The sequence below is a fragment of the Balearica regulorum genome, chromosome 2, assembly GCF_011004875.1.
Source record: "Balearica regulorum gibbericeps isolate bBalReg1 chromosome 2, bBalReg1.pri, whole genome shotgun sequence".
NCBI classification, from domain to species: Eukaryota; Metazoa; Chordata; class Aves; order Gruiformes; family Gruidae; genus Balearica; species Balearica regulorum.
The window spans coordinates 143,850,600-143,864,864 of NC_046185.1; the positions used below are offsets into that span (position 1 = coordinate 143,850,600).

Here is a 14,265-nt window from a genome sequence, read left to right on the forward strand (position 1 = left end):
TTAAAAAATGCAGGCACAACTCCAGCTTGACTGCCCTAAAGGTTATCTGAAAATGGGAGTAATAATTTAAATATAATATTTAGGTTATCCACATCTATCCCATTTTCTTAAGTAATATCCTACGTACCGCAAGTATTAGCATTTCAGAACTGAGAACCAAAGAGGAATATGTTGATTTTAACAATTCTTTTCCACACAGTATGAAAAAGAAGTATGAATGGCTCAAAACCACTTTTTGTTTGAATGGAATGTTCCAGAAAGTCTTTTGTTTCAAAATTTATTGAATTTACATTGTAACTGCCATGTTCAATCAATCATAACAGACTGTTTTAATTAATTTGTTTTTGAGAATTTTTTTCCTTACCCATATTTGAAATGAAGCAAAGTTTGAAACAATGGAATATTACTTAAACCGGAGATGCTGAGTTTCAACCAGATTTACCGCACCTTTTGTCTATATCTAATTAAATAAGAATACATTTCTTCATGTTCTGAGTGGGGACTTTTTGTACAAAGTTAAACCCCAAACTGATATTTTGGGGCAAAGTTTCATATTTGTCTGCGGTTTGGCATAATCTTTCTTTTACAAATCTAATCCTTCAGACTCCTTGCTTATCTGAATAAGCCATCCATTACACTGCATCAACCATTCCTCCTGCTTGAAAAATTAGTTGTAAAAGTTCAGTAATTAAAAAGTGTACCCTCTGAGAAGAATGGAAAGGACAATAACACAGGCATTAATGAACAGCACTTCCTCTAACTGACATTCTAGTTATTGCTATGTCTTAAATGCCAAAATCTGATAATACACTTCTGTAATTCCTTATATAATGAAATACTTAAGAAATATCTTACAGTCATTGGACCATCATTAACAACTATGAAATTAGGTGTCCCATGAGTTTTTTTTCCAATTTAAAGAGGGTTAAATTGCTAATTTACATGTTAATTAGCATTCATTCTAAAGAACACCAAATGTAATTCCATAGCATCTAGCATTTAACAATTCAGCCTATCAAGACATTAAATTTAAAAGAAGCTCTGCATTATTTGCAAGAAGTTTTTTTTGAGGGCTAATGATGAAAGGAATCTCATTATTCTAAGCAACATGCAATTTAAAAAGGATGAATATTGTCGATTTATTTACTTTATCACTGAGTAATAAGAAAGCAGCAAAGCATTGGCAGGGCAGCAGGTTCAGCAGTTCTTAATAAGGCCAACTGACCTGCACAGATTGGTAAGTTTGAAATAAAGAATTGTTTCTGGTGACATTTCTTTGGAATCTGTTGCCTGGAGTCACGCCGAGTCACCAGAGTGTGCTCAGTGGTATTTGATAATGCTGCTTCTGCTGCTCCGGAGCTACTCTGGTACACGCGCTTGCAGTAGAGTACAACTGAAGCATCTCTGTGCAGCATAGCTATAAATACAAACCTCCCCTCATAACATTTAAGAAAATATTGCATGATATTATAAACAAAGCGTTCACTTCAAGATCATTTCAAACTGGCAAAATAAATGTTCTCAGTAGAGTGATGCCACAGAATTATCGTATTGTTTACATCCTGCTCTTTTTGCTCATGTGCTGTACACTACTCCTTTGCCTAAATGCTGATGTCACCCTGTATTGTTTTATGTTACCTTTATTTACATTAGTTTCTGTGATGTGACACAACCTGATTGACTGTTTCACCACGCTGGTACTTCAGCATTTCAAAGATGCTGGATTGCAGGTACTTTCAAGCACAGCAGCTGTGATGCAAACATGCTTATAGAAAGGCAGGATTTCTCTATTTCTAAACAATAGAAAGAAGCATTCAAGCCAAGAAAATAGAGTATTTTGGTCTTATATTATCTATCAGTGGTAAAAGTTGGACTTATGCACAAGCAACAGCATTATGCATTTCATTATTTGGTTTTTTTCCAAACCTCAGCCATTTTTTGTGTTGTGTAAGCCTTTGTATTATTTTCAATAAAACATTTGTGCTGATATATCTGTGGTATTCTTGTTAACAGAATTAGAGTTGTGAAATGTGCTTTTCATACAGCCTATCTGGTTGATTCTCTCAGTTCCTCAGCTCTAAGTGGAATGGCTTAGACATTGGTGGCTCTAAGTGGCTGACATTGACAGTCGCCTCCTGTGCTTTATCTCCATATTTCCCCTTATTTATGGATTATTTCTCCAGGTCCTTCCTCTTGTAACTCTTTTTTTCTCCCTTTCTTGTATATACCTTTCATTGCTTTTTAATTTCAGAGTGATACCTCCATGCCTTTCTGTTCTTTGTACAACTGTTCCCATAATTACTTCCGAAACCCACTTCATCTCCTTCTGTTTCCCCCTCATTTCACATCATCAGTTCTTTCGTAGCCAGCAGCTTCATCCCCTGCACAAGATGGATTCCTTTCTCAAGTACTGTCCATCTTCAGTACTGAGTCAGGGAGTTTTCCTTAGGGAAAACAACATGCAACCTGAGATTAAAGATTTTATTAAAGAGCAGATTAGGTTGTGCAAACAGTCCCGAATTTGCAAATATGATATATTCTGACTGTAATTTACTAAAGCTTGGGATCCAGAAAGAAACTTTCAGCCCAATCTTTGAAAGCAACAGAAACCTGGGTCTTAAAATACAAACTGTTTGGAAACCTTAATTATAAGCATCACAGCCAGTTCTGTATCCAACAATCCAGTAGAAACCATAGGGTAATCTGGATTGTAATCAAAACTAATCTAGGAACAAAAGGGACAAATAAAAGGAGTTAATTCAGCAAGAACAAATTCTGAAAGAGTGAGAAGAACTTTATAAGTTAATTATGGGAAAGGCAGTGTGAGAAAATGAAAACCATTCAGCAAGAAATTATCAAAAATCTGCTCTTTGGGAACAGTTACAGTCAGAGTGGAAGTAATTTTGGGGAATATGAACAAGAACACACAGTGCAAAATCAAGGTATGATGAAAATATGAGAAAGTGTGAAGCTATTGCAGAAATTAGAGAATGAAATAAATGGCATAGGCATAAACAACAATAAGAAAACCAGTAGTTTAAGAAAGAGCAAGAGAACAGTGTGTCTTTAAGGCAAAAAGATACTGAAATGATAGGATTGACTATAGAAATGAATTCTTTGCTTTTAGCTTTCATTTTCACATGAAAGAAAGCAAGACTTATGCCAGAAATGTAAAGATTACACTGTTTCCAAGGGAAGAGAAATATGTGCTTAAAAGGAAAAAGCAGGGAAAATTGAATTGGTATGTGTATTGTAGAATAATGAATAAAATAACAGTTAAGAATTCCTCAGCATCAAAAGCCCCAAAATTCAAGAGAAAACAAATATTGTGATGAAGCAGACGGTATACAAGGGGTATACAGGCACACATGATGATTCTAAATAATTGTCTAATGGTGGTAGTTAAAACATAAACTGGTAATAGATTTGCCTAAAACTAGAAATAAATGGGCATTTCACTGAAATTAAAGAATAATTTGTGGAAAAATCTGAGAAACTGTTGACCATATTGAAATGTACTTTCAGAATTTTGATTTATGTGCCAGAAGCATCTCATCTGACTAGAGATACTTACGGTAAATGTTGTGAAGATGGAAAAAATAAATAATAAGTAATAACCTTCATATCTAAAGTCCCTCCCTTTTAAAACATCTAGGCAGCCTTCATTTTCATTTCTTTTTGTGGGGTTGCTTATAGGCATACATCTAAGAAAGTTCACAGTTGTTTTCAGGACTGGGCCTAATTTTATACCCTACAAATTACACAAACATAGTATAGCTATTTGTGTACGTGATAGTTGCTTTTGAGTGTAGCAATCTATCGGTACCTAAAGATAGGAGGACAATAACTACCACAGATAGATACCGAATTCCTTTATCACTTCAAGTCCACTTATAAACCAGCTGTTTGAGGGAATCTAACATCATTTTACTGTTTCTCCTGCTTGACTCCTTTTCTTTTATCTTTAATACAATTCTAGTTCTGGCTTTCTTACTAGGGATGTGACGAATGTGAAAATTTTATTAGAAGTATGCATGTATTTCTTAACAAGCATCAAACCAAGGTGATTTTTGTGAGATTACAGAAGCAGAATGCTGATGGCTGCAGACAGCATGGCTCGCTGACTGAGACCAAGAAATGCTGAGATCTTTTGCCGTTCAGGTTATTTTCTGAGAAGGCCACAGAGAGTACAGATCTCATGTGCACAACCTGACCCTAAAAAAGCAGGCAGTTCGTAATGGCCAGCGTCCTGATGTAGAGAAACAGAAGCAGGGTCTGCAGGGAAGGACATTAGCCTTGTTCACATGGGAGTACAAGAACGATGGTGGGTCCACCTATATATTGAGGGAAAAAGCAGAGACTACACAAACACACATATAGTCCACCTTCATGATGGTGTAGCCCATTCTGTTTGATTACAGCTAAATATATGATACTTTGTCCAAAAGAAGGTTTCTTGGTGTTGCCATGTTTGCCTAATTTCCCAGATCCCAATGTGAAATCTTTCAGAAATTGCCAAATCAGTTTCCGTTCCCCCAAACGGAAATTGTTTGGGTGATAGGAGAGATGTATCTTAGAGCCAACACACAGGACTTACTTTTCCTCCAATAAACATAGAGCTGCTGGAGAAAACATCCTAAAGATGGACGAACAAAATGTCAGTATTACACTCATTCCTGGAGCTTTCTCTATGTTCGCTTATCTGTGCATTTTCTAGGCGGTAGAGGCAATGCTAGCTAAAATGTAAGCGTATTTGCTAGCTTTCATGTTTAACTGGAGCTAAAACTCTGCCTGAATTAGAGTTTAAATCCACAAGCACCATAAAGGCTTAACGGCAAGTGCCCACAGCTGTACACACTAAATCAGACTTTCATGCAAAAAATATACCCAACTGCTAGCATGCATGGATTTAAATACTAACATACAGGTATCTGCATGTGAACTAGTGTAGACTGAAAGTTCTATTCACCTACTAATACAGTACTGCCTGCTTTAAGAACACTAAAATTTAGATTTTTTTTCATATGAAAGAATGTGATGTATTTAACTGTATGGCTAAATTTTGACAACAAAACTAAAAGACCTGTTTTGTCATCAGAAACCCCAAGATGGCAATACAGCCTTGTTTTTCTATGCTGCTTGTTTCTATTATTATTATTATCATCACAATTATTATATTGCAGTACATGGAACAGATTTGTGATTTTCTCCTTTACTGACATCTAAAAACCTTGCTGATTGCAAAGGATTATTTACACAAAAATTGAAAGCTCCAATGACTTCAACATTAAGTGAATGGATGAATGCTATGCATGACCTGGAGGTATTGAAAGATTTCATTTAATAACATTAACCAAATAGACATCTCTGCTCATATTCCGCTTCCTTTTATAGATGCATGTGACTTAGCAACCCTGTTAAAAAAATCTATACTTCCATATTATTTTCAGCTTAGCATGTAACATACATCCACATAGATTATATTTTCAGGCAGCAGCCTGTATTGATTATCTACATACTTGTGCTGGTTTTGGCTGGGATAGAGTTAATTTTCTTCACAGTAGCTGGTATGGGACTATGTTTTGGATTGGTGCTGGAAACAGTGCTGATAACACAGGGATGTTTTAGCTGTTGCTGAGCAGTGGTTACACAGAGCCAAGGCCTTTGCTGCTTCTCACACCACCCCACCAGCCAGTGGGCTGGGGGTGCCCAAGGAGTTGGGAGGGGACACAGCTGGGACAGCTGACCTCAGCTGACCAAAGGGATATCCCATACCATATGGTGTCATGCCCAGCATATAAAGCTGGGGGAAGAAACAGGAAGAGAGGGACATTCGGAGCGATGGCGTTTGTCTTCCTGAGTAACCGTTATGTGTGATGCAGCCCTGCTTTCCTGGAGATGGCTGAACACCTGCCTGCCGAGGGGAAGTGGGGAATGAATTCCTTGTTTCACTTTGCTTGTGTGTGTGGCTTTTGCTTTAGTTATTAATCTGTCTTTATCTCAACCCACAAGTTTCCTCACTTTTACCCTTCCAGTTCTGTCCCCCATCCCGCAGTAGAGGGAGTGTGAGCGAGCAGCTGTGCAGTGCTTAGTTGCTGGCTGGGGTTAAAGCACAACAATACTAACCACTTTTGAATAAATTCACACCAGGACCCTTATCCTTTTCACTGTTCAGACAGTTTTGACAGTGCCAGGTAATCAGTCCTGATGCAGTTAACTTTTGTTACAGAGAACACGGCAAGCAAGGGATAGCAAGCATCATTCATCTTGATGCTTGATGAGTGATAGTGCAGATTTATCAAATGTGCTACTGCCCATGACTGCTGCCCAGGACTTTATAAAGTCATAGATTTCACAGCAAAGGAACACCACAAAGGAAACAAGCTGTTGATTTCAAGGCAGTTAGCTGGTATGTGCTGGGCCAATGAGACACGTATGCACAGGGCTCTACAATGATGAAAGATTAGGTGCTCCCAGGAAAGTCACCCATTTCCCTGCCCCAGCCTTGTTAAGTATCAGGCTTAACAACAGAGAACTCAGGTAAAGCTGGGTGGGAGCATACCCTTCCACTCAAACAGATTTTCTAAGTTCACTTTATCCAGCCTTGCACTGAAAGAAATTAATTGCCAATAACAGGTAATATCCATGAAAAATGATTATAGAGCAGAACAGCAGGAAAGATGTTTGCAACATTAATCAAGACTAATGCTGTCAAGACAACCTAAGAAATAAGAGCTGCTTAATACTCAGACAATGTTACTCAAAAATATATAAATCATATTAGACCTATCCAGGGTCATTATAGTGTTAGAAGATAATGAAGATATAGGCACAGGAGATCTTTGATGTTCTGTCAAAGAATATTCTGTATGCATATGTGTGTATACATGTATACATATATATATGTAGTATTTTTATATATATAAATATGAATATATGTAGTGTGCAGAGAGAAAGTCTCTCTGAGTATAGTGCTTTAGAATAGCTTAACACGGTAGAAAGTCCAGTCACACAAACAAGGCCAGACTGTCATCATAACATTTTGGAGTCCGCTGAGGACAGGGAAGGAAATGCCTGTTATGCCAACTGCTAGGTCCAATACTTTCTGCTTTAACAACTGCTGAAATCATAGATAAGAAAATGGATCACAAAATTAATTTTATGAAACCGTAATATTGGGAGATTAGAGTCATAATTCTTTGAATAAAATCTGTTTCCTCTGGAAGGGAAACAAAAGGCTTATGACGAAGTACTCAGTGCAATATCCTTTTTTCTGCTTTTATATCTTCTCTAAACAGCATTTCCACTTCGATACAAATTTCTTAGTAGTAGCATTTAGATGGGAAATCTGATGGGAGGACTACATTGTATTGTTACTGAGGTGTAAAGAGTCCCTTATTTTAATTTATTCTCTATTAGAAAAATGATGTTTAGAACATCATCCATGCGGATGACTATAGGTACCCTCAAATTTCTTCTGGGAAACAGAAAACATACCTTAGGAGAAAAAAACTTTTCTGGCGGTTACTATCCCTCCTAGAACACACATTTTGAAACTAAGCTAAGTAAAACCACAGGAAACCATAAATTAAGTTGTTTTCTTTGAAGATTACTCTGATAAAAGTAAGAGGAATAAAGGCTCTTCTGTGACCGACTATAAAAGTCAGAGAAAAGGGTGCATCCACACTATTCCTAGCAAACTAATGCTGTTCCCAGACTTGGCTGAGCAGTCAAGAAGCGAGAGAGGAGAAGAGACTGAATTACCCTGTCACGTCAGGAGGATAGCTAGCTAATCCTGCGCTAACTGAGCTTCTGAACTACATCCGAAAGGGCAGGATGGGGTGAGCCTATACTGCTAGTTGCTATTCTGTATGTGTCGTGCATTTCCATGCAGACTCTTAGTTCCTAGTATTATGTCTGGCAGCTTTTACAGCACTAAATTTACCTAAAAATTAAAAAGAGTTTTATTGCTTAAGCATTCCCTTTTATAACGGAAAGCTGCCAAAACCTCGCCTGCCCAACAACCCAGTCATAGACGGTGCAGCAAGCAGGCTGTTTCACTCTGCATAAGCCCCTCTTTGCAGGGGGAGTATGTGAAGAGGGAAGGGCACAACTGGATCCATTTGAGTTCAGATGCATTTCTGATGAGTTAAAAAAAAAACCAACAAACAGCTAAAGGGTGAAAAAAATTCTTTGTGCAGCAAACGGGGATTTACAGGGATTAGAATCACATGTTTAGGATCTGGAAAAGCAATTGTTTTATATTATTATAACCATTTTTATGGATTAATTAATGGAACAGTGATGTAAGAAATTGCTTTTGATTTAATACATAAACACATTAGATGAATCTAGCTCTAGTTTGGGAGTGATGGGCCAAAAGAGTCCCATTAACACCCATGAACGGCTGACTCTGGGCTGCTTGAATTCAGCAGGATGGTTCAGCATGATGGGTGGGCAGACGCTGGGCAGTTTGTTAACGCAGTGCTGTGATAGATGCACACAGAAAATTCCAGGCAGATTTACATCCTCTATAATACTGCAAAAGACAATCAGATTGCTTGCAGTGAGAGTGAGGAGTTTTGCCTTTAGTGCTGTTTGTTTTTCTCAACATTCATTACTTCTATTCCTCTGTCAGCAATACTGGTGGCTTCTAAATAATTCATATATTTGCAAGGTAGCTCCTGACCTCCATGCACCCAGAAGTGTGTTCACCCAGAAGACACTAATACCCTGGCAACTTGAATGCACACAACACATGAGAACTTGAACTGTGTAATGGATGTAAGTGCTAGCAGAAAAACAGGAGAAAAAGGTACATCTGTGGAATCCCATTACATGTTCCAGCTTCTTGCGTCTTAGATGATCTGTTCATCAGAGGTTGAGAAATGCTCATTCCTGAAGTTTGCAAACAATTTTCTTCAAATTCTGAAGTGTTTATGTAAATTAATTGCATTTTCTTTTCATAATGCCAGCTGAAATATGAATTTTACGAAAATTGGAGGAAAAGTAGGACACAGGAAGCAGACATAGAAGGATAATAGGTATATATGGGTAGGATATACCTACCACGTATAGATGTGATACAGATAATACAAAACCAATGACAAAAAATTAATATCTATTATCTTTTCCCAAGAATCCAACATCTTGTTCAAAAGTTGCCATTATTTTATATCATGCTCTGTATGCAAGGCAAAACATATTCCACCCTGAGAAACATTATGCAACAGAGATTTCAACTTCAGAAACATACGCTTTTAAAAAAAAATAAACTGCTTTTCTGTCCTTGAAACAGCATGACCAGCTTGAAACAGTGTGGTCATATGTCTTCTGCATCCAAAAGCGGGACCTGGATATTTGAGGAAGTAATCCTTCACCCTCCTTCTAGTTCATAAGCAATTGCACATTTAAATATATGAAATTCAATGTGAATATTGGTATTGAGCACCTAGCTAAAACTAGACAGTGATCTTTCAGTCAAAGAGGCTTAAAACAAATTGTGGTGAAGGTTAAAACAATGAATATTTTATGCTTTATTTTAATGAAAAATAGCACATTGAAGTAAAACCCATAAATGTTAAATTGTCTTCTACTTGAGTGAATTTACAAACGTTCCACAATCAATGAGGAAGGAAGATGGACTACTCTAACATGCACGGACATTTGTCAGGTTTACCTGCTTGTGAGCGTGGTCGTAAGAATTGATGTGGTTGTCAAATTCCTGGTGTTTGTGGTACTGCTTGTCACATAGTTCACAGTAGAAGTTAGCCTTCACGTCCTCCAGAGCCTTGGCTGCAGCTTTCTCCTTCTCAGCATAGTCCTGCAAAGGCAGAAGCAAAGGAAGACACTTTGCTACAGATCATGTGCTCATGCTTCAGCAGCTATTTTTGTCACCCACATTAAAAACACTAGACTAACTAGGACTGCTAAATCACTGGGCTCCATCCCTGGTATCAAAGTACGTATTAAGGAGGTTTGGGGTTTAAGTTGGGTTTCATAAAATAGTTGTATTTCTTGAATAATTATTCCTACTGCTCACTGTAGGTACTGTAGTAAGAAAAGTAGAGAGGAATGGGGTGTAGAGGAATACCGTCAGGGATACCTAGCTCCCGGGCCGGACAGCTGAGCAGTGAAGAAGCCATAAGCCACCAGGTGGATGTACGCAGGGTTAGTCTGTTAACTGTTACAGCACTGTCCCAGTTTGCACCAACACGTCTGCTCTTTCAGGTATTATTGCTCAGAAGAAAGAAACTAGTTTTAGTCTGATACTAAGGCAGATTTTCTTTTGTGTTCTACATTTTATCTTCTATGAAATATTCAGCAGGGCCAGGCAGCACCTGGCTATGGCTGGCTGAGATTTCCCTGGAGCAGAGCCACCTCAGCAGGAATCTTTTCCATGCCACCCTGTCCCTTCCCCATGTCTGCCTGAGGTGATGCGCCATCCAGCCCACCCAAACTGAATGTAACTGTCGCCCGCCCGACACAGACCACAACCACTGACAAGAGCGCTAGCTCATGTCCAGGCTCAGGCAAACACAGCTGAAAACAGGGAAAACACAATTCCTTCCTATGTAGTCCTCCTCCATGTCTCCCTAACGACTCAGCTGGGTGCTCTGAAGAGTCAAGTACTTTGATTTCAATATATAATATTAGTCAAAAGAGACAACTTAAAACAGAGGAGCCAAAAGTTACTGAGCACTTAAACAAGTGTTAATGCACTTAAACAACGGCCTGATATTCAAAATGGGCAGCAGCCTTTGCCAACCTTATTTCTTGTACAAGGCCTTCATTATATTGTTATTATAACAACACTTTCTGAAACATTTTACATTAGAGTCCAAAGAGCAAACTTCTGACATGGAAAACATGAACAAAAAAAGTTGGTAAAAGCAATTCATTTTATATTTGTATTGACAAGTTGATATTACTTGAGTATATGTAATATATTGCCAGGGATAGCAGTAATTCATCACTTACTGTATTATTTTACTCATCTAAAGAAATGGGTACTTTCTGCCACCAGACTTCCCGTAGTATGCAGTCAGTGCCATCTGCTGTCTACATGCTTTCACCACCCTCTGCGTGACAAATTCCGGGTACACCAAACCTGGGACGTACTGCCCGTCCAGGACACCCTGCTCCTATCACATCACACTGCCCAGCATTGCTCCGGGGACCATGCCAGGGTGGAGGCAAGCCTATGGGCACAGCAGGTCAACAGGAAAGCACGTTTTGAGCCTTTCAGAGGGGGAAGGACTCTCTTAATGAGTATCACATGTTTCAAGTCCGAGACTTGACCAAGCAGCGGTGGTGCTGGTTGTCAGTGCGACGCACTGAGCTTCGGACAGCTCTGTGCTGGGAGTCCTTCTGCTCTGCCCTGGTCTTTATGCCATCAGGTTGGTGACAGCAGGTCTTTCTTACACGGTAGTTTAGAGGCTGCCATTGCTAGTGAATTAACTTCACCTAAACTAGACTGTCTAGAAGTTAGGTGTATGGTCTAAGGCAGTATCTTAAGCTTCCTCTGTAAGAAACAGAAAAATGATAGCCACTGCCAAATGGCGATTAATCCCACCTATTTAAAAAACCTATTTTAGGATGAGATGAAACTCTCCAGAGGTGCTGTCTCTCTCCATTGACCACTGCAAGGCTCTAAGTTACTAACCTGGCCTACATCCTTAATTCTTAGATCGCTGAACTCGGGGATAATGAATTCTATATTGTATTTCTTTATATTCAGTTCTAACTCTCCCCATGAAACTTGCATGAACTGACCTGCTTGAAGACAGGAGGTCAAAGAGGAATTTTGTGCCTGGAATTTTGATTTTACATCTTACAGATGATGCCAATGACATGTCAGTCCCTCCCACAGGGCAAACATCCAAATGAATCTCTTTCCTGCATGCATATGGCTCAGGCGGGTTAGTGTACTGTGGTATATTCAGATTGGCCAATTGCGAAGACAGGTAGCCTGAGCTAACGTTTCTCCACTTGAGAGGCTGCTCATTAATGGTAGTTATACTTGATTGTATCAGGGGGAAATATTCTTGCAATCAAATAGTTAAATAGCTTTCATTAGTTATTTAAATCTACAAAGCCCATTAAAAAGTGATACTTTTCAGCTTATGCTTCAGACCCATTGTTTTGCTAGCATTAATTATTCACTGGGCCTTTGGTATAATTAAAATGCATAAATTAGAATGTGGATGCAATAGCATTAATTATGCATAGATGTCTTCGCTGGAAGTCAAGTGTTGGGGGCAACATATTTTTATTCTAAACTGGTAAAAATGTAAGTTTTGCACCCACTGGCAGCCAGCCAAAGCATAATTGGTTTTTTGGTTGTTTTTGTTTTGTGGTTTTTTTCCCAGGTCTGAACTGTCAATTAAATGTTTACAGTCTGTTCCATCTTCACTTCTGCTGAAGGAGAAGCCTAATTGTTTGGGGTGAACACACCACATTACTCTCTGTGAAGCACAACTGAAACTGCTGCTCGTGAACATTCCAAACTGCCAACTTTATCTTTCTCAGCAGAAATTAATACAGTTCCCTTAGCATAAAGATGTTTTAAAATAGCAACAAGGCAGCTCCCAGGTGCATCCTAAGATAATCACAACTACCTCCATTGCCTTATTGCTTAATTATGCTTGTCTACCATGGCAAAAGATATAATTTCCTGCTTGCTTATCGATCAGATGCAGGGAAATTGAATGCTACATCACATACTTTAGAAAGGTCATGGATTTTTCTTTCTCTACAAAAGCATAAGAACCTCTAGCACTACAGTAAATTGTGCATAGTCAAATGAATTTTCACATCCAGAATGCTAATATCATCTCCCTAGGACTTTAGAGACCGGTGGTCAATTCTGGCATAATAAATGCAATCACGTGAAAGCAAATCTGTAGAATTATATCTGTAGAAAACATATGTGATCATGAAGACCTGACCACACCAATGCAGACACAGGAAGGAGGGAAAGATGCACCAATGTATTTTGAACCGGGGACCACCAATGGTAATGAATATGTGTGTCACAGTCTCACAAACTTTATTCTGGACCATATGCTACTCTGTAATGACATATAGCCTGGGTAAACATGTGTATACTTATAAGTTAACATAAGTTAGAAGTTCTGTCTTTGAGTCATGGACAACAGTAAGTGCAAGCTGGTGTCAGGGATGATGCAGTCATTGTATGTAAGAACTCCTAGAAACCGTGGGTTCTATGTTGCTGGATGCAGGTAGTATACTATGTAACGGTAAATGAGTGCAGAATATACTCAAATGCATTTTTTTCCCAGAAGCCTGCAAAATGGTTTCATATTATAGATTGTAATTACATTCGCATCAATTTGGCCCACAGAGGCACATAACTGTAATAAATGTTTATATATTGGATTAATTTAAAAAGAATACTTCTATTGCGCGTTAGGCTGGAAGTGCTTTCACTTAACAACTACTTTTGCACTGTGCTTCTTATTGTGAAAATGCAATTAATGGTATCTGACATTTCATTTTCTAATATAGAGAAAATCAATGAAAAATCCCATGTAACTGAGTTTTCTAGAATGTTGCCACTGACACCTAGTCAATTAGAAATCATTTATTAAATCCAGAGCCTGTAAGAGATATTTAATAGACTGCATGGCCATTAAAGTATGCTGATCTAGACAAAGCAATACCACATTGCCTGCCTCAATAACTGATAGTAAATATATCTGCTATGTTCAAATGGACTAAGGTGAAAAGTAGGTCACTTGATACAGTAACGCTTTCAGACACAGTTTTCTATAAACCCATGGATTTCTACAAATTTCTAAATATAACATGAAAAACATATAACATCATTAGGCCACTTTTGGTCACCTATTTCTAAATTGGAATGCCAAATTAGTGACAGAACAGCTAACTCACATTAATGCAGAGCTCAGTAAGTTACAGAGTACTCCCTCTTTGGGGATCTAAGCAATCAGAGTTGTTAGAGTTTGATAACTTAAATATAATTCTGTGAACCAGATTAGATATGAGTGCAAGTATTAAATACTGATGCAACTACTGAGGTGCCTCTTGGGGATTCTCAGACTAGAGGTTAAAGGAGAAATAGGACAAATATAAGCATATGAATAAGCTACAGAATTATATTCTGCATCAAAGAATTTTAAGTACATTTTCATTAGTCACTTAGATGACAAAATGAACTGTGATTATGTATGAAATCTATGAATGATACTAATTAACAGCACAGGGTATAGAAATGCTTTA

At 38.2% G+C, this 14,265-nt stretch overlaps 1 protein-coding gene across 1 annotated transcript in view; it reads right to left on the reverse strand.

Moving 5' to 3' along the window:
- The window catches only part of ZNF804B (zinc finger protein 804B), a 242,059-nt gene that overhangs the window by 24,727 nt on the left and 203,067 nt on the right, over window positions 1-14,265 (reverse strand). Inside the window, exon 2 of the mRNA XM_075746237.1 lies at window positions 9,680-9,823. Coding sequence (XP_075602352.1) covers window positions 9,680-9,823 — 144 coding nt within the window. The remainder of the gene's footprint in view (window positions 1-9,679; window positions 9,824-14,265) is intronic.